The sequence below is a fragment of the Nelumbo lutea genome, chromosome 7 (genome assembly GCF_056320005.1).
Source record: "Nelumbo lutea isolate HS-2025 chromosome 7, American lotus-T2T, whole genome shotgun sequence".
Lineage (NCBI taxonomy): Eukaryota > Viridiplantae > Streptophyta > Magnoliopsida > Proteales > Nelumbonaceae > Nelumbo > Nelumbo lutea.
This window is the reverse complement of record NC_142690.1, coordinates 37,977,336-37,999,466: the sequence shown is the minus strand read 5'-3', so window position 1 is coordinate 37,999,466 and position 22,131 is coordinate 37,977,336. Positions and strand designations below refer to the sequence as shown.

At 38.3% G+C, this 22,131-nt stretch overlaps 1 protein-coding gene across 1 annotated transcript in view; it reads right to left on the bottom strand.

Annotated features, from left to right (window-relative positions):
• Window positions 1-22,131, bottom strand: part of LOC148846130 (NAD(P)-binding Rossmann-fold superfamily protein) — a 62,837-nt gene that overhangs the window by 36,644 nt on the left and 4,062 nt on the right. Inside the window, exons 2-5 of the mRNA XM_088956013.1 lie at window positions 20,580-20,732; window positions 12,965-13,058; window positions 12,714-12,796; window positions 12,313-12,466 (exon numbers count right to left, since the gene is read on the bottom strand). Of these exons, the coding sequence (XP_088812139.1) occupies window positions 12,313-12,466; window positions 12,714-12,796; window positions 12,965-13,058; window positions 20,580-20,732 (484 nt within the window). The remainder of the gene's footprint in view (window positions 1-12,312; window positions 12,467-12,713; window positions 12,797-12,964; window positions 13,059-20,579; window positions 20,733-22,131) is intronic.

The following is a 22,131-nucleotide window of genomic DNA, read 5'->3' as shown; positions in this document are numbered from 1 at the left end:
CTGGATATGTGGGAAATTACATAGGATGCATGGAACCAACTGTTTCAGCTGCATAACCCCACCACCTTTCTGTGAAGGATCACATCCACTTATCATATGAGTTTTCCCTTTAGCCTCTGTCAGACAAGGTTCAGAGCTGTTTTCAGGTAAACCTTTCTGTCCAGTGAGTGCTTACCCATCATATTCGTGAACGCCAAGGTACCGTGAGAGAGTTCCCATTTTCTGGTGAAGCCCTCCCACATCGGTTTATGACGCCCCTATCATATTATGAAACACTCAAACAAGCCCAACAGCAAATGGATAGCCCATTTTCTGGTGCGTTTCTTCATTACTGAAGGACCCATCCTCATGCTAATGATGGAAGGCCTTTAGAGAGTTCATCATATGAATCTCCCTATAACATGCACTCATATTAGCTGGAGGGAACAAAATTACGCCCTATTTTGATTTAGGTCAAACCAAAGTGGCTCCCACTGACTTTCATAAAGTCAGATTTCGGTGGGCTTTGAATCGGCTAGGGTTCCGCACGCAACCTCTTGATGAGGTGTGGGGCCCACCACTGAGGGAAGTCATCCAATGACCAAAAGGGACACCATGGCAATGATGTGCATTCAGCCATGGTGTGCACAAGAGCCACTGTCAAATGAGCATGGGCCAAGTACTTATGGCCCATGTACGCAGCACATCACACATCCATACATCACATGCAGGGATAAATTGATCCAATCAATTAATTATCTGTAAGGCCCGTTGGAAGCCCGTTAAAAATCCATAATATTAACCATTAATATTATCTAGGTATATGGGCTGAATTAGGGTTACCCAGTTCGGCCCATATAGCTTTATCCTTTCAAATGGGCTTTTGCAGTTTTAACTATTTAAAACTGGCCCTTTACAGACTGGGCTGAATTAACCATTTAATTAAATATCAATCCTTAAGCCCATTAGTGGGAAAATAGGACTGACTTTCAGCCTTGATTAAACCCTAGAATTGGTCCAAACAGTTTTGAACCAATCTTGGTGCGAATGGGTATAGGGTTTGATTTTTAATTAAATCCTTAATTCAAGAAAATAATCTGAAATTAAATACTGATAAAAAGAAATACAAGAATCAGTCAAACAGGGCTGTTCGCACAATCCATCCTGCAAAACAGAGGTTAGATCACAGAATGCAATTTCACAAACTGCAAATCGCAGATAGCATTTCTCTTATCTACGAAATCTCCTTCTCTCCGCCGCCACCTTCGATCCAAAATAAAAATAAATAGAAATCCTATTTCTATTAATAATTACATAAGATCGAATACCTATACATTGAGTCTAGAAAATAAAAAAATTATTTACAGACCCAAAATAAGTCAAGAACTGCAAAATCACAGGTTCCCTGCGCAAACCAAGAATTCGATCTCCTATTGTACGAACAGCCCATAAATCAAGAAAATTATAAAGAACAATTCTAAATAATAATCAGATTTATTTAAAATTAATTTCAGATTATTTGCCCATCTGATTTGGGAACAAATTTCCCAAAACCAAATCTGCGCAAATTGGGTAGAACGCCTTCTCCCTAATTGCGCAGGTTCAGATCTAAAACAGAATGGTTCAAGATTTGAACCTGTGGCTCTGATACCACTGAAAGGATGAGAGATCCATCCCAAAGACGCCCAAAGATTACGGGATAAGGGGCGAATTTCAAAAATTTTTCTCTCCCTTCAATTGGGAATCACTTTCCCTATTTAGAAAATCATATTTTCAAGGATCAATCTTGAACCTTAAACTGAACCAGATCTGAACCAAAAGGAATGGGAGAGAATAATACCTGATACGGAGAAATAAAATCTCCCAACGAAGGTGTTCACGCCCAAGGAAAGATCCAAAGACTGCTCCCACTGAAAATGGCGCAGTGCAGGATGGAGCAGAATCAACAGTGTTCTTCCCCAAGAACTCTGTCCTTCGCAAGAAACAGCAGGATGGAACGTGAGCACAACTTCCTTTTCAATCATTTCTCAAAGAACTGATGTCAAGATCCAATCTTGACTTCTCCCACAGCTGGATATCGAACTGGCAAACAGGGTGGCAAGGGCAGGGAGGCGGCAAGAGTGTATTCGCAAGGTGCATAATTCTCTCTTCTTGATTTCAGCACTAAAGAAGATCTGATGTGTTTCTTGGTCTCTCTCAAGGCTGTCGCCCCCTCCTTTTTGTTACCTTGAAAAAATCAGCTCCTAATCCCATTAGGAGGTGTTTATCCAAATCATATTTGGATCAGCCTTCTCTTCTAGTGATAAGGTTAAACCCTTATCTTATCTGCAGATTAGATTAGCTTTATCCTAATCCCATTAGGAGGTTTCTAGATCTGAATCACATTCAGATCTGGACTCTCTGAGTAGATAGGGTTAAGACCCTATCCTATCTGCTAATCTATCTCAGAATTCGCCCCTTTAATTAACTAAATAAATAGCCCAGTTCAAAATGGGCTTTAGGCCTATTAAGCTTATGTGCTCACTTAACCTTCCTAACTGCTGTCCAGTTGGGCTTCCTTGTATGGCATGGGATCCAAGCATTGATCTACACATCAGCCACATGGGTTTGACCCAGCCTTTGTTACAAGGCCTGGTCGAATACACTGTTAAAGACTGCGGCCCCTGAAACCCATCGAATGGGCTCTATGGGCCCAACACTTACCCTAAGTGGTCCCTGGGCCAAGCCACCTTATAACACCCAGGGACTGTGGGCAGATGCAAGATTAGCCCATCAGGTATTATCCTCTATGGTTTACACTTAACATCTCAGCCCAAAATGATCCTACACTGCCCGACAAGAGAGGACCTCTCCCTCAGCTGCAAGGAACAGTATTGCACTCTCCACTTATATGGATCCCAGGAATTAAAACATTTTTGCAAACATTTTAGAAACCATAATATATATACTTTTATATATCATATAAAATATACTTCGCAAAAACAAATTTTAACGGTTGAAATCGGCTGCCAGCAGTCTTGGTTTCCAACAGTGAGAGTGCATCCCCGATCATTACCTTTGTCCAGTTCAAAGATTCAATTAATCCCACACTATATGTGCCTGGGGTCTCACCCCGGTAGTTGAGACAAGCCACCTCAACCGACTTGATGGCACCGCAGTGTCAGCCTTGTCAGGATAGGTCTCCCCAGACTGACCCACTGGCTGTGAACATTCTAAACTAACACGAGTCTCAATAAGTGTCTAGTTTAAGGGTATTACACAGAAATATACCAAGGGAACATGAATCAAATATGTACTTTTATTCATTTACAATAAACTCATAAAGTACATCAATTTTGATTGAAGCTAAGGGCATACAAAACTGTCTAACAGTCTGAGACTCAACGATGCATTATGGGCTTACCGCACAACCTACAAAACTCCTATAGGTATGTCTCCCTACCGTTTGGTATTCGGCAAGCCATGTCATCTCCCTGTGGAACTAGAACATAAAGCGTATTGGGCGGTCAAACAATGCAACATGCGCATGGATGATACAAGAGAACAGAGGAAGTTGCAGCTACAAGAACTAGCAGAGATCTGCAATGACGATTATGAGAACTCTCGAATCTACAAGGAGAAGACAAAAGCCTTTCATGACAAGTCGATTTGAAGGAAAGATTTTGTAGTTGGTCAGAAAGTTGTTATTTTCCATTCTAGCCTTAAACTCTTTCCCAGTAAGTTGCGATCTCAGTGGGTTGGACCTTTCACTGTTACTAACGTCTTACCTTATGGAGCAGTTGAGATTTAGAGTCCGACCACAACCAAGAGGTTCAAGGTAAATGAGCACCATCTAAAACCTTTTTATGAAGGATTTCAGGTATACAATGTGGAGGAGGTATCTCTCGAAAGTCCGATCTACATAGACTAAGGCATGAAACTCTGTCTCCCCACCCACCGTCCACCGCATCAGGGAAGTTTATTTTTTTCCTTCTTGTTTTTGCATTTATCGTTTAGTAGTTCCATCTTGTATTAAGTTTTAAGTGGGGGGGGGGGGGAGTACAGGCTTTAATCGTTTTATTTCAGTTCAAAAAAAAAAAAAAGAACGAACTCAACTCTTTTGAACTCAATTGAAACAATATTTTGGAAAATTCTTGTGAACCTAGTAATGGGGTACAAGTAAGAAGTACACAACCTATCTAAAATCATCCCTTTGAAGCTAGTCCTAAATTCAGGTTTAAGTAAATGAGGAAAACATTGATACAATTGGTAGGATGGAGCATAAAATGCACCTACTAGCCAAGTCATCTGATAGTAGGACGGAGTATAAAATGCACCTACTAGCTAGCAATTCAAACAGTATGATGGAACATAAAATGCACCTACTGACCAAGTAATCCAAGAGTGAGATAGAGCATAAAATGCACTCACTTCTTCAGAAGAAAAACAAAGAAAACAAAAAGAGAGAGAAGAGAAAGATGTTTTCCCTAGCTTACTATTTGGTTTGTAGTAGAAAAAATTGAATTGACTGATGGATGAGTCGTGTATAACTTGGTCGTGCTCATTTAAAGGTTCACAATAATAAACCTAGAATATCTGTTGAGAAAGATGAAGAGTTGAGTTTGAAAAGTGGTAGGATAGCTAGTTTATTCTTGTTCCTTTTTTTTACTTGAATTCTGACTTGCCCGAGAACGAGCAAAGTTTTAAGTGTGGGGAGATTTGATGAAAATAAAATTTGTCATATCTTTATCCCTCAATGTTCAGTATTTTACACTTAATTGGTACCTAATTGGACTCATTACTCTTGCATTTCGATTCAGGGCAAGCAAGAAGGCAATTGAAAGAAAACAAGGCTAATCGGATGATTTTGCACAGTTTTAACACCGATCAGTGATCTAGGCATAACTCTCAATTCCAGACTCCGATTTGGACAATTCAAGAAGCAATGGAAAGATAAGGAAAAGGCCCACAACTTTTATGTTTTGGGTTTTGGCAGAATTGGTCCGCGTCGAAGACGAATTCGGGCCCAAATTCGGAGCAATTTCGCAGCAAGGACCATTTCGCAGAAGAGCCTTGAAGCAGCCCGAATTGTTAAAGAAGCCCAATTCAAATTCAAGATCCAAGAGTCCCATTAGAATAGAAGTTGAATGTAATCTCAATAAAATAGTTTTATCAGATTTAAATTTTCAAATTGTAATCCTAGAAAGATAAGAGATAAGAGTTAGGTAGGATAAGTTCAAATTAGACTAGGACTTTCCAGTTTAAGGATAATCTCCTTAAGGGAGTTGGAGAGCAGCCCTCTCCCCAAACCTATATAAAGGGGGGGGGGGGGGGGGAACCAGCACCCAAGGCATCAATTCCTCCAAAAGAGCTTCAGTCTTCAGAGAGAGAAATCAGTAACCAAGGAGGAAGAAGCAAGAATTCGCATCCTTTTCTCATCTGGAAGTTGCGATTTCATCATGAAGTGTTTGTAAGTTTTTATTTCTGGTTGAAGGGTTAGGGAAGCCTTGATTCTGTAACATTGTGAGATCTAATTGATTTTTATTTTAGTTCATTGTTTATGGGTATTCATATGTTTTCTGCTAATTAACTGTGATTATTTTTGTTGATTAAGCAAGAATGGCCCCTTGCTCATTCAATGAAAATAATCTATGGCCGATTGAACTTCTAGTTTCGTATATGATTGGTAGGTTCGATCATGGTGGCAACTAACATAAATTGATTGTAAAAAAGTTTTCGATCTATGTTAGGAAAATGTATGATCTGGTTTAAACGGTCCAAGCTTGTGAGATCGCTGACCAAAATTGGGTCTCTCTCCTCTTAATGCTATTAATAGGTTAAATACTAAGAGCTTGTTTAGGACTACCTATTAATAAAGGAAGCAATCAAAGAGCTTGTTTTGGTTGTCGAATAATAAGAGTAGAGGCTGGCTGTTAGAGCTTGTTAATAGCTATAACCAATTTATTCATAAACATATGAATCTATATTGCATCAAGGATCAATGCTACGAATCAAAGCTGAACTTGTCCCTTCAACCGGAAGTTTTCTCCCATCGATTTAATCTTTTGTTTTCTGTTATTTATTTGTTTTCTTTAGCTTTACACCCCCCCTTAATCCATCAACTTGGAAATAAATCCACCCAATCCCTATGGAGAACGACCTTGCTCATCACTATCTGCAAATTATTGTTAGACAGTTTTGTGTGCCCTTAGCTTTAATCCGATTTGATGCACTTTTGACATTTGGTGTAAATAAACAAAGTGCATGTTTGATTCATATTGTTTGGTATAATTCTGTGTAAGACCCTAAAACTGAACACTTGATGAGACATGTGTTAGTTTTAAATGTTCATAGCCATTGGATAAGTCTGGGGAGATTTATCCTAGCAAGGCTGATACTAGTGTGCCGCCAAGTGTTGGCATGGCCTGTTTGGGCCACCAAAGTAAGACCCAAGGCACATGTAGTATGGGATTACTCGAATCATTGAACTAGACCAGATTTCCAGTGTTGCCCTGGACCTTGGAGATAGATGGGCAAAATTGAAAAGTTACACCTGACCCCTAGACTCGATTATGATGCTTCACTAGGTGTCGGATCGGGCTGTCTTTGATATGCCAATCAATGAGATCTTTAGCAGGGATCAAAACCTGGGTATGTTGGGGCAGTCTAAGAATTCATCTAAGTGGGTGATCATAATAACAGGATCAGCCCCTTTGTCGGACAAAGGTAATGATCAGGAATGCACTTTCTCTGATGGAAACCAAACTACCGGCAGTTGATTTCAATTGTTGGAATTTTGTTTTGCAAAATTAATATATACATATATATATATTTGTACGGTTTCAAAATGTTTGCAAATGGTTTTAATTCCCGGGATCCATGTGAGTGGAGAGTGTGGCACTATTCCTTGTAGCCGAGGGAGAGGTCCTCTCTCGTCGGGTAGTGCTTGATCATTAAGGGCTGAGAGGTTAAGTGTAAGACCATTTAAGATAGTACTTAATGGGCTAATCTTGCACCCGCCCACAGTCCCTGGGTTTTTATAAGATGGCTTGGCCCAAGGACCACTTAATGTAAGTGTTGGGCCCATAGGGTCTATGTGATGGGCTCAAGGGTTCACTAAGTTTTTCAGTGAATTTGACTGGGCCTTGTAATAAAGGTTGTGCCGAACTCATGTATCTGGTGTGTAGATCAATGCTTGGGTTCCACGCCATACAAAGAAGCCCAACTGGACAGCAGATTGGAAACTAGTTAAGCATTGAACATTTAATGGGCCAAAAGCCCAATTCGAGCTGGGCTGATATAATCACCCATCTATGGGGCGGATCTGAGATTAATGTTAGCAAAAGAATTGGCCCTTTAACCTTATCCACTATAGGAGACCAAATTCAATTCAGATTTGAATCTGGTAAACTCCTGATAAGATTAGGAGTAAACTAACTTAATCTGTAGATAGGATTAAGATCATCTCCTATCCAAATACTGATTTGGATTGGGATAACTCCTAATTAAGAGGTTTCTTAATCAAGAAGAAAAAAGAGAAACCCTAAGGGAAAATTATCAGATTTCGAACCAAGGGTTGTAAGCAAAAAAGCATCCTGCGAATTAATATTAGATCTCATTCACACTCTAGAGAGAAGAGAAGCAATTCAACCATATTTGTCCTAGGAGTTCTCCTCCAGCCGTCGCCATTCCTTCTTGCAAGATTTGATCTTTGCAAAAGAAAGAAATCAAAAAATCAATTCTTGACACTAGTCTTGCAGAAAAGACTGTAAAAGATTTGATGCTCAGAGTTTCCAAAGGGTTCTTGAGAAGGATCCAGTGTGTAGGACACACTCTACTGGTTCCGTTCCACCTACAGCCGTGTCATCTTCAACAAGAGCGGATTTTGGTGTCCTTTTTGGGTGTGAACACCAACTTTGGGAGATACTGTTTCTCCGGATCAGGTATAATCCTCCATTTTCTTTTTGGTTCAGATCTGGATCGATTATGGTTCAAATAGGATCTTTGAATATTGTATTCTAAATTTAGGGAATACGATTCCCAGATGGGAGAAGGTAGGAAAATTTTTGAAATTCGCCCACCCATTCCACAATCTTTTTGGCATCCATAAGATGGATCATACTATTCTTTCAATTATTAACCCAGAGCAAGAAAGACTATTTATCTTTGGTTGGGCTCGGCACCCACCACCACGTCAGTTGCTCAAGTGGCTTCATTGGGTGGAATGGTGGTACAATTCCACGTATCACAGTATAATAGAAATGACTCCCTTCCGGGCTCTATATGGATGGGACCCACCTCCCCTACTCCCATATGAGAAATGATCTACAATAGTAGCAGCAGTGGAGGACTAACTCCTCCAATGGGATAGGGTATTACAAGAGCTCAAATCCCACCTCCATCAAGCCCAACAATGGATGGCAAACTCTTACAATAGAAACCATAGGCCTGTCCAACACCAGATTGGGGAGCAAGTCTTCCTTAAATTACAACCATACAAGCAAGTTTTAGTAGCAGGCCACAGGTGGAACAAACTAAGCCCAAGGTATACAAGCTTGACCTTCCAGCAACATCAAAATTGCACCCTGTATTTCATGTATCAATATTAAAGAAATGGCCAAAAACAGGAGCAATAACAACAACCACCCTCCCATCATTCTCAGAAGATGACCAAGTTCAAACTGAGCCCACCCAGATAACCGATTTCAGGTGGATACACAAAGGAAATCACATCGAACCAGAGGCATTGGTGATATTGTTAGGTCTCCCACTTAAAGATGCAACTTGGGAACCTTACTTGGACTTACAGAATAAATTTCCACATCTTGACCTTGAGGGCAAGGTCACTTTCAAGGGAGGAGGGACTGTTAAGACACAAATAAAGGGAATAGAGGGACAAGTGTACAAGAAAAGGCCACGTCAGCCTTTAAGTAATGTAACTGACATCCAACCACTAGAACAAAGTAAATAAACAAATTGGACAAGTGGAGAGACTGATATAACAGAATTGTAATGGAAGTGTTATAAATAAGGAAAGGAAGCCAGAAGAGGAGGATTGATTTTGGGAATTCAGTCTCTCTCTCTCTCTCTCTCTCGTTCAGGAGGCAGGCTTCCTCGAAAAGCCCCTGAGTTAGGCCGTTACTGATGTGGGCGCCGGCAGCAGCAGCAGTAATTTAGTGTAGTAGTAGCAATAATTTAGTGTTCTCAACAGCAGCAATTTAGTGTTCTCATCCCATCTTATCTATTCAGTATTCTTACCTTATCTGCTTTCAGTAGCAGGGATTAGTAGGAGTCTTATCTATTCAATTATCTTATCTTATTAGTTCAGTAGGATAGATTAAGGGAGTCTTATCTTATCTTATCAGTTCAGTAGGATAGATTAAGGAAGTCTTACCTTATCTTATCAGTTCAGTCTTATCTTATCAGTTTAATAGAATAAAGTAGCAGATTAGCAAGGAGTCTTCCTAAAAGTAGGATTCTACCTCTTGTAATCTCTTATTTAAGGAGCTGATATTATTCAATAAACATATCGAAAATTTCAGTCAAGAAAGAGAGCAAAGGAGAGTTGGTGATCTCTTGAACAAATCAACTTTAGGGCAGCAAGATAGGTTCTTCAAGAAAATGGAGGAATAAGGGAAAACATGAGGTTTTCCTCGGGGACCGACCCGTGATGAGATCCTATTCCTGGGCCCATAACAGTTACCTAACAGTATACAGGGAATACAATGGGCAAAAGAGATACAAGTGGAAACATTTAAGCATTGAAGGGGATCGCAAGGTGGTGATTACTTGGCTAGTTAACAACGAGACAACTTCCAGGAGTTACAGAAATGAAACCTCTATTATTCAAGTAAAAGTAGGAAGAAATCAGAGAAAAGAGAGGAATAAAAGAGAAGTAGAGAGAAATATTTTGAGGCTCAAAAAACTAGGCTGGCAGTGCCTCATATATTATTTATATTAGGGTACAGGTGGCATTGCATAAAATAGATAATAGGATCAAAGTGCCCTTGTGACACCAATAACAAAATTACAACAAAATAAAAAATTCATGTGCCTAACAGGGAATATGCAAGTACAATTTCATTGGGTGAAAAGATCATTCAATGGCATGGGTGATGCTTTAGCTAAACAAGGAATGGGTTGGGAACAATTGTTCTGGGCACAACTGTAAGAAAATATAAGGGGACAGATGGTTCTCACCATGGAGGGTGGACTTTGGTGCAACGGTTGGATTACTCCATTGCAACCTGAGTGACCAGTGTTCAAATCTTGGAAACAGCCTCTCTGTATGTGCAGGGGTAAGGCTGTGTACATCTGTCCCTCCCCAGACCCCACATTGGGGGAAGCCTCGTGCACTTGGCTGCCCTCAGATGGTTCTCACCATGCTCTCTGAACTGACTGTGAAATTTGTATATATCTTTTGTTTAATTTAATAAAGCAAATGGCTATTGAACATGAAAAATTACTAGTAACAGATCTAATAACTCATGATTTGAGGAAATTGTAGATTCTCTGCCACTGTAAAACTTGAGGATGAGTTTTTTCAGGGAGTTGAATCAAATCAAACTCAGGTTTGATTAAGCAAATCGTATTAGCACCAGACTCAGTACCCACATGCCTCACCCTTGAATCCTTCTCCTTTTCAAGATGAGAAAATTCAGCTATTCTCCACACGCAACCATCTGCAATGCCTGACAAGAACTCAGAAATTTACCAACCACTTTACTCCAATGCCAAACACACTTTACTCCGGATATTTCAGCAATTTACCAACCACAACTTCATATGAGTGCACAAAATAGATATGTCATATCATTCAAGAACTGCCAGTCCAGGAATACTTGGCAAATTTGATTACAAATGTCAAGGGTCAATCGGATGATCAGAGGATTACACATAGATCACTAAACAAACACCTTGTAGGCAAGATTCAAGACTGTTGGGATTTTTACGAACTCCACAGCTTTGCAATAGCTTGACTACCAACTATCTAATGCTTTCCACTTCTCACAATTCCAGAAACATGAAAAGAACATTAGTTTTCATCATTCACAGAACCAACAATCACTTGAACCACACAAAACTTTTTATTGGAGGGATGCCAATCTCAAGAAATTCAATTAAATTTTATCAACCCAGAATTATTAATTCAGCCTGAACACTCAATTGCAACACCAATAAACTATGAAAGTCTCACCTGACCTGACATGCATTTTAACACCTCCCTCTTCGAATTTGCCAACTAAAGGGTGTCTAAACCACCACTTGAATCACACCAACTGATGTAAAGTGAGGCACATAAGCCTATAAGCACTGATCGGATCAGTCACAGAAACCCAGAAAAACTTTCTTCTATGCGCAAAGGATGGAAACTCTGTTTGCAGAGTAGAGGAAATACCTAAGACTGAACCAGGTATCAAATATGCTCTGATACCATGAAAACAACCTTGTATGTTCTCGGGTAAACCAATAAACAGGTAAATTAACCAGAAAACTGAGAGAGACAAGAGAGGAAAAAAGAGAAGAAAAGGGAAAATAGGAGAGAAGAATAGGTTCAAACAGAAAGAAGAATTCTATGCCCTCTAACTGCTGCCTAGTTTTTTATTATATAATAAAGAGCAAAATTACAAGAGTGCCCCTGATTATGAAAACTAATGATAGATACATCCTGCTGCCTATATTTCTAACAATGATAATCTAGAATCCTAGAATATACAAATCAGATAAAATAAGTATAAAACAATACAAATTGATGGCAAGAATTTTCTAGAATGGTATGGAAAATTTTTGCATTGCAGCTGAATCAGGAATAGGGTATAGTCCTAGGTCTATATAAATACAAGTTTATATATAATGAAATGAAATGGCTCCAGTCATGGACAAGATGTTAAGATGAGATTCCAAAGGTCTTACAATGCAATTGCTTGTTGCTCTTCATTTTCTTTACTTCCATTAGTATTCTGTTCTATTTTTTAAGTTATTAACAGTTTGGTATCTCTATAAAGCATATCCAACCAGCAATGCTATCTAAATTTCCAACTACCTGAAGGTCTGAAAACTTAACATGCACTTAATGCCTCAGAGATAAGAGCATGCAATCAGTGAAGCACATCAAACCCTGGAATTCTCCTTTTGTTAAGCCTAAGAATAGTCTCTACAATCCACCCAATGTTTAGGTTCTATCCAGACCAATCTTCAATATGTTGTCTGTGGATTTAATGGCTAAACACATAGATAGAAAATAGATAGGAAGTTGCACCTTTTCCACTGTGAATCATCGGAACAGGAATGATGGAATAGAAAACAGATAGATTTAAATGGGGGTGCACTGAATATTCAAAGTAGAGAACGTACATTGATTAAGTGCTGCTTTTGAAGATCGATATGAATGCCATCCCCCTAAGTGATTATCTCCAATGGAGCCTACCCTTGCACTCAGGTTTGCCACAATAGCAACATCTCTTTCTGCCCCCGAGTGTCCACCCAATTTTAGAAGAGGCCACATGTGCTAACCAGGATCATAAATTGTGAATTAGCCATATAAAACAATTAGCTCACTAAAAGGTGGAAAAACTAGTCTGACCTAAACCAGAAAAAGCTGGAAAGAAAAGCTTTTGGAAGCCCAAATTTTGGAAATTAAATAAATTTTGGACATTTGTATATAGATAATTGACAACTGTACCTGTAGTAATCGAATATAAATGGTAAAAGAAAATAACATATAAAATATAAAATAGGAAAATTAGCATTGTTACCTTGATTACTAATATAGGGCCCACTGCATTAATCTCAAAAGAATACATCAAAGATGACTTTTGCACCTTACTCAAAGTTGTTTCTGTATTGGAGAAAAAAACAAGTCTGACATGAGCACAGAAGAGATAAGAATAAGAGAATTAGACTAACCTAGTGGTTAGGGAAAAGATCCTATTTTAATTTCTCAAATACTTGGCTCCTTTCCATTTATATGGAACTACAAGTGCAACAAAACATGTGAAATCCGAACCTGGTTGCAATACATCAGGTATTGAAAGAATGCCAGATGCATTAATTAGAAGGTTGAGGGAACCATATCTTTTTCTGATGAAATTTGCTGAAGCCTGAAATAAGATGCTCTATCAGGTCACAAAAATTTAACACTAAGAGGCATCTTAAGAACCAAACTGCAATAAATAGCAAGTTAATTAGTTTAATGAAAGACATAATGAGTTTGAAACAGACAAGTCTAGGTAGTCATGAGAAAGCATATAGATGTCTCAGAGAAACCTATGAGTGTGGAACTAAAGAACCAAATGTAATTAACACTCAGATAAAAAATAATATATTATTTTCCAATATGACCACGTAAAGATTCAACCTCAAGAAACCTACAGTACTTCCCTGCCAAATGAAAACCCACAAGATTGAGCCTTCAGTAGCAAAACAACCTTTCCCTTCTCACCCCTGGTTTCACTAGACCATTACTCTGGAGATGAGCTAATCCACCTAAGTTGTAAAAAAAGGGCCGATAGCAGCTATTTACCTCATTTAGAAGTTCAGATAGCATTCATGGGCTCCGTGCCTACTCTTTGGTAACATAATATCCCTTGAGTTCCATTAACAAAGACAAAAATATTAGATGATTGGTATGCTTAATCCAGTCAACATAATTTCCACCTTGGCCTTGGGTTCACCTGCAGTGGCTGCTAAAGTTCCAGTTTTTGGAATGAGGCTCGTAATAGAGCTAGAACTGAACTTCAATTTTACCTCTCCACTAGTCATTGTGGGAAAATAACAACATCCTACTGGAAAGTAAGGAGAGAAATGGAGTACACATACACAATTTCTCCTAAATTTATTGGATGCAAAACCAAAAACTGAGTTAGGAAGGCAACTTCCTAATGTGTCCAGAGAAAAAGCACATTACCTAATGGACATTTAGGATGCAAATAAGATGGAACTTGTAATTTGATGTAGATTAAAAGAGAACTAGAAAGCATAGTTCTCAATGCAATGCATAGGTGACAAGGGTTTGTTAGGAATAAATCCCAATGTTTTCCTTGTGCAAATCAAAAGGTTTTAACAACAAATAGGAAGCACACAGTGAGAGAGACAAATAATCAAACACAAAAGCAAGCAACAATAGAGGGCACCAAGATTTATGTGGAAAACCACTCAATGTGAGTGTAATAATGGGGTACAACAATCTCTCTAGCAAAAGCTAGAGGCATAAGCATCAATGTAGAGAAGAGGGGTAGTTTTGTCATTTTATTCCTTCTTGCATGTATCTTATTGGACACATATTCTATAATGTTCAGTTGTACAATCATGTCTTTTATTTCTTTTTTAAGGACAATCTTGTCCAGTTACTATTACTAATATAAATTCATCCTTCTGGGTTGGGTCGACTGTGACAGACGAACCGAACAGTCCCTCTTCTCTTGTGTTTTCTCTCTCTCTCTCTTTCTCTTGCATGAACTAACATGGTCTTAGAGTGAGGTTGATTTGAGATTGGTTTTGGAGGTGTTTTGATTAACCCTAGAGTCGATTTACCCTCTTCTGTGCATTCAGCAAGGAAATTTTGATTAAATCTCTCTTAGGAGATCTCAGATCATTGTGAAACTGCATAAAGTGTGTTGCCCAGTCCAGATTCACATTCACTGAAAGTTACACCAGTGTTAATCAAGTATTGAGGGAGTTCTGATCTCACTTGGGTGGTAGTAGGTTTTTGTTTCCTTTTCTAGACAATTCTCACTGTTACTTATTCCTTAGTAGTTCGAACAGCTTCTTTGGCTACAAAGGGTTTTCTTGTATCTTTTTTCAGCACTATATTTGTTCTTGGTGTTTGTACTACTTGTTCTACTCTCTCTGGACCGTATTCCATGAACATATACATAGCTGATTGAGCAATTAGCTTAATGCGTTCATGAAGAAGGTGAACAAAACAAATATAGCCAAAAACATAGAGCATGGATAAGTTTACTGGGCAATGAAACAAGGACTGATAAGGAGATGAGTTGCCAAAAACAAAAGAAGGAAGAATATTGTTAAGTACACAGTTGTGTTGGTCGCCTCCACCAGAAGGTAATGGGGACATGTGAATCATAAAAAAGGGATCTCACCATACTAGCAATGTGATGATTCTTGCGCTCAGATACCTCATTTTGTTGAGTGGTACCCAAGCAAGATCTCTAGGACTGAATACCATATTGCTTCAAATAAATTTGAAATTCACATCCTCACCATCAAAGTACTCCCCCCTTAAATCAGACCACAAAATACTTATAGTAGATTTAAGTTGTATCATAACCATGGCATGAAAACTTTAAATGTGGGAAAAACTTTAGATTTCTTATGGAGAAAATAAACCCATGTATAGTGTAAAATCATCAAAAAATCACACAAAGTATCTATAACCCAAGCATGAAATAACAGGAAATGACCAGACATTACTACGAATAAGACAAAAAGGAGTAGAATCATGCTCAAAAGAAGGACAAGGAAAAACATGACTTTTACTATAACAATAAGGTAAACAAGATTTATCGACATTCTTAATTTAAGAACTAGTAATAGGAAAACAACCAAAGGAAAACATATATAATCAAAGTTTTTAGCATGAGTGTAACCCAAACGTCTATGCCATAAGTGCCACACATTATGACAAGAAGTAGAAGAAGCACTAGAATTAACAAAAAAACAATTCCAATTCTATGCCCCTTCCCCCTTAACTTCCTAGTGTGTTGATCCTAAATAAAGCAACCATCACAAGAAAACAGAACATTGTTACCATCATCAACAAGTTGTCCAACCAAGATTAAGTTAGAAGTTAACTTTGGTACAAAAAAGGCCCTATGAAAGAGGAGAGTAGATTGGGAAGTAAACACAACCATAAACGGGAAGAGTTTCACCATTAGCAGTAACAATGTGATTATTTGAGGTGTAAGATTTAGGAGATTAACCAAAGGAAGTCGTAGTCATGTGATTTGAGGCTCTAGAATCAATAACCCACATATGAGGAGAGGAGCATAAGTCAAAAGACTCACCGGCTAGACCCAATGTTCAAAATTTCGATATAATACGCTCCATACCAGGCATATCGTATCGTATCAGCAAGGTTTCGATACACCCACTGTTGTCAAGGCGACGCTTAGGTGACAAGGCATCCTTGGAGGCTGGCCTCGCCTAATCGCCAACTAGTTTTCTATAGCATGTAAAAAACTTTTATATTCTTAATTTTTTGAGGTTATAATTATAAAATAGACATTTGTAAACTAAAATATTCATTTGTATGTTTATATACTAATTTCTTTTTATTATTTTCTTATTTGTTAGGGTTTAATTTGTTAGACAGTTTTTATGCCCTTAGCTTCAATCCGTTTTGATGTACTTTTGACATTTAGTGTAAATAAATAAAGTGCATGTTTGATTCATGTTGTTTGGTATAATTTTGTGTAAGACCCTAAAACTGGACACTTGGTGAGACACGTGTTAGTTTTAAATGTTCACAGCCATTGGATAAGTCTGGGGAGATTTATCCTGCCAAGGCCGATACTGGTGTGTTGCCAAGTGTTGGGATGGCCTATCTCGGCCACCAGGGTAAGACCCAAGGCACATGTAGTATGGGATTACTCGAATCCTTGAACCGGACCAGATTTCCAGTGTTGCCCTGGACCTTGGAGACAAATGGGCAAAACTGGAAAGTTACACCTGACCCCTAGACTCGATTATGATGCTTCACTAGGTGTCGGATCGGACTATCTTTGATATGCCAATCAGTGAGATCCTTAACGGGGGTCAAAACCTAGGCATGTTGTGGCAGTCTGAAAATTCATCTGAGTGGGTGATCATAGTGATATGATCAGCCCCTTTGTCGAACAAAGGTAATGATTGGGAATGCACTCTCTCTAATGGAAACCAAACTGCCGGCAGTTGATTTCAATCGTCGGAATTTTGTTTTGCAAAATTTATATATGATATATATATATATATATATATATATATATATGTACGGTTTCAAAGTGTTTGCAAATGGTTTTAATTCTCGGGATCCATGTGAGTGGAGAGCGCGGCACTGTTCCTTGCAGCCGAAGGAGAGGTCCTCTCTTGTCGGGCAGTGCTTGACCATTAAGGGCTGAGAGGTTAAGTGTAAGACCATTTAGGATAGTACTTGATGGGCTAATCTTGCACCTGCCCACAATCCCTGGGTTTTTATAAGATGGCTTGGCCCAGGGACCACTTAATGTAAGTGTTGGGCCCGTAGGGTCCATGTGGTGGGCTCAGGGGTTCACTGAGCTCTTTTAGTGAATTCGGCTGGGCCGAACCCATGCGGCTGGTGTGTAGATTAATGCTTAGGTCCCACACCATACAAAGAAGCCCAACTGGGCAGCAGATTGGAGACTAGTTAAGCACTGAATACTTAATGGGCCAAAAGACCATTTTGAATTGGGCTGATATGATCACCCATCTATGGGGTGAATCTGGGATTAAAGTTAGCAAAAGGATTTGGCCTTTAACCTTATCCACTTTGGGAGACCAAATTCAAATCAGATTTGAATCTGGTAACCTCCTGATAAGATCAGGAGTAAGCTAACTTAATCTGCAGATAGGATTAAAATCATCCTCTATCCAAATACAGATTTGGATTGGGATAACTCCTAATTAGGAGTTTTCTTAATCAAGAAGAAAAGAGGAAAAACCCTAAGTGAAAGAATTAGATTTCGAACCTAAGGGTTTTTGGGAAAATATACATCCTGCGAATTGAGATAGGATCTCATACACACTCTAGAGAGAAGAGAAGCAATTCAGCCATCTTCGTCTCAGGAGATCTCCTCCAGCCGCCCCACTCTTTCTGACAAGATTCGATCTTTGAAGGAGAAAGAAATCAAGAAATCAGTTCTTGACATCAGCTTTGCAGAAAAGACTAAAAAATATTTGGTGCTCAGAGTTTCCAGAGGATTCTTGTGAAGGATCCAGTGTGTAACACGCACTCTACTGGTTCCGTTCCACATACAGCTGTGTCATCTTCAGCAGGAGCGGATCTTGGTGTCCTCTTTGGGCGTGAACACCAACTTTGGGAGATACTGCTTCTCTGGATCAGGTATAATTCCTCCCTTTCCTTTTGGTTCAGATCTGGTTCGATTATGGTTCAAGTAGGATCCTTGAATATTGTATTCTAATTTAGGGAATATGATTCCCAGTTGGAAGAAGGTAGGAAAATTTTTGAAATTCGCCCACGGATTCCGCAACCTTTTTGGCGTCCATTAGATGGATCCTACCATTCTTTCATAATCAACACAAACATTGCTAAATGTTGTATTGAACCCTTACTAAAAACTTAAAAACTTGATCCAATAAGTAAGGAAGAACTTAAAATTTTGTTTAATCAACACATTTTCTTCTTCTTCTTCTTCTTCTTCTACTACTACTACTATACTTTTTCTTTTCTTCTTTTCCTATAACAAAAATAAGGGTTCAGCCTCTATATTATTTGAATTTTCTTTTCCTTCTTCTTTTTCTTCTCATGAATATGTTGATTTTCTATACTTTAACATGAACTCTATACTTTTGTTATGAAAATTATGAATAATTATTAAGGAAGTATGGTTATGATACCTAGGGAACTACCCTAGAATCTATGTTTTCTACATAAAAGAATCCATTGCCTAGGAACCCGCCTACCTTGCCTTGGTGCCTTGAAAACTATGGATACACCTATTTAAAGGTGTTTTTAGGAACCTATCTATTTTATTTATTAAATAATATAAAATATTTATAAAATCAAATTATGAAAAAAGCTAAAAAAAATAAAAAGCGCATTGTATAAAGCATCGTACACCTCTACTGTTACACAAAGGTGTATCAATACTTTGAACCTTGGTCAGACCAATACCAGAAAAAGCGGAGGAAATATCCCAAGACATGAGTTGGTAAATTTTATCTTCAGATAAAGAACCTTGGGAATCAATCTTGAGAGCTAAACTAGAGGAAGGAGCATCAGATGATTCAGAAAAGGCCTGAAAAGCCTTATGTTGTCCTTTCTTAGGAGGTCTAGTCGGACATTCAACAATAATATGTCCTTGTTGTTTGTAGTAGGTGCAAAAAAATTTCTTATGGTGATATGCAAAATGCCCAAAATCTTCAAACTCATAATATTAAACCTTCAAGAAGTCCTTCCCCTTTTGTTTGGTAGCCAAAAGAATTGCATCTATGCCATGTTCTTTCTTATTATCAAGAGAGGACTGAGTAATAAGTTGAGTTTCCTCTCTTAATAACTCACCAAGGATCATGTCCAAGTCTGGTTCATTTTCCCTACTTAGTATGTTTCACCTTACTGTCTTATAATCAGAATGGAGATGCACCAAGAAGTGCATAGATTTTCTCTTAACAAATTGACTCTTCATTGCTTTCACAACAGTTAGAATATAGGTCCCCCAAATGAACCAGCTCATATTCAATCCCAAGATTCACAAAGCCAGCATAATATTCTTGTATTCTTTTCTCACCTCAGGATAAAAAATATGTCCAGCAAAATCCGATATTGCTTAGACATATTCAACTACTGATAAACCTTCTCAAGGTATTTGAACATGCCATGTGCCTTAAGACCTCTCATTAGAACAGCAACATCAATAGTTACACAGCCCAGAATCCCAGAGATAACTTGAGCATTCTCAATCTTCCACTACTTCAACCCGTTTGCATCACTAGCATCAGGCATATTGTAGAACCAACAATATAGCCCACAACTCATTTCCTTCAACAAAATACTGGAAGCGAAACTTCCATAGAGCAAAGTTGCTTCCGTCAAACTCGACTGGTATAATTTCAGCTTTTTCAGGTCCCATAATCAATAGATAACAGATGAAATCCAATAGAACAAGCAGTTTGAGTATCAAGATTAATCAAAAGACAGAAAGGAAGGAGAGAAAACTCTTACAATCAACAACAAACTGTTCAAACATGCAGGAACACTTGAAACTGAGGAAACAGTCCAAAAAAGGAACAAAAAACTTATTGCCACCCAAGAGAGTAGATCAGAACTCCTTCAATACTTGTTCAAACTCGATGAAGTTTCACTTTGAATAGATGTCTGTCAAGAGAGATCTGATAAGATTTCTCTTGTTGAAATTGTAGAACTGAGAAAACAAATCTTAGGGTTGATCAAAACAACCCTAACACTAACCGTAGAGTCAAGAAAACAGCAGATATTGAGAGACTAATGAACAAAAAAATATCGTAGAGCAAACTGCTCTGATACCATGTCAATTCAGGCAAGAGGAAGAGTGAAAGAGATGAAACATCAAAGAAGAGAGACTGTTCAGTTGGTCTGTCTTAATCAATCCAACCCAGAAATGTTGTATTTATATTAAATAGTAAATGGACAGGATTGTCCTTCAAAAGAGGTAAAATATAGGAATGTATAAATCAGAAATATAGAGTACATGCCCAAAAATATACATACAAGGAGTAAAATGACAAAACTACCCCTCTTCTCTACAATATCAAGACTTGCATAAACTAATATTGTTAAGAAGCTGAATTTAATGGAAAATAAAACTAAGATCATGTTTTGCCTTCAACCTTTCATGGCATAGCGGAGAAAAGGTTTGAAGTGTTCAGAAGGAAAAGCAGGGCATTGCCTCTATGGTGTTTTCATTTGTGACATCCAACTCTAGTATGCTGAGGCGTTCCTCAAACTTCCTTTTCAACTCCAATAGTGCTGTTGCTCCATCAGGGTTCCGACACGTAGCAATAACATGCCCTTTATTATTTTTCTCCAGTAACTGCCTAACCTGAGAAGCAATAAGCATGTTAAAAAACTATGTCAGAGGAGTATTAACATAAATAGGGCTAATCAACTAAAAAATTCAAGGTATATCTAGCAGATGTCAGAAAAAAATGACAGAAAAATACTATAATTACTTTAAGCTACAAAATAGTGTAGTAATAGGGAACACCACCAAATCATGAAGCACACTGATTTTACACATGTTAAATCAGAAAAACAATGAAAATGCATTACATGAAGCACCTCATATGTGTCAAGAATGACTACTTAAGCAAGTATATGCATGCAAACATACATAAATACTTGGTTAAAAGGCCTTTTTCCTACCTTTATCAGGCTATGATAACTAAGACAGTACTTCCCCCCCCCCCCCTTTTTTTGATAAGCTAAGAAAGTATTTCCCTTTTCTTGATGTTTATTGACAAAACTCTAACTTTGCCAATTTATTGTCCACTTTTTCTCACTGTTTAAGGATCTAGCAAAGGTAATAAAGAGGTTTGAAAATTTTCACTTGAGACTCACTAGTCACTACCAAGGGAGATAGTTTTGGTTTAGTGCAGGGGTGGAGGCTTCAGAAAGAGAATACAGTGGTAACACATCTGCAGTTTGCAGATGATATCGTTATCTTTTTGTAAGGACATTGGAGAGGAAGGACTGAAAAAATTCACAGGTTTATAAAGTGCTTTGAAAAGATTTCAAATTTGAGAGCCAATCTGGAGAAGAGCAGCATCATGGGGTAAATATAGAAGAGGCAGTGCTAGAAAGGTATGCTGAGGAATTAAGGTGCATGACCTTGATTAAGGCAATCCTAAGTCCTTGAGTTTCCGGAACCCGACTGTGAATCATTTCACTAAAAAATTATCAACATGGATAAAGAAAATTATAATTCTTTACGGGGTTGGATCACCTTGATTAAGGCAATGCACACCAACCTGCCAATTTACTACCTCTCAATGTTTAAAATCCTAGTTCTGGTTGCATAGAGGCTAGAAATATCGATGAGGGATTTTCTATTGGAGTCTAGATCTTCTAAGAAGGACGGAATATTTAACAAATTGGGATTTAGTGTACACTAGTAGGGAGGGGATTTGGGTATTGTGGGAAGCTAGTAATTGAAAATAATGCATTATTGGGAAAACAGTTGTGGAGTTATCAAGAGTATTCATGGTTTAGTGACTGATGGATGGGATGCAGGGCTGGCTGCTTAATATATTCATGCAGCTCCTTCAAAAGGTATTTTTTCTATTCTTGCTGATTTCTTTTGCAATGGCCAGAAGTGTTGATCTCCTATGGAAAACTTCTGAACAGAAAGCACTGATTTTTGAAGGAATAGTAGCATACCAGACTTCCTTCACAGGAAAGGACCCAGAGAGGGGAGTGACCTTGACCAACATATCAAAAGA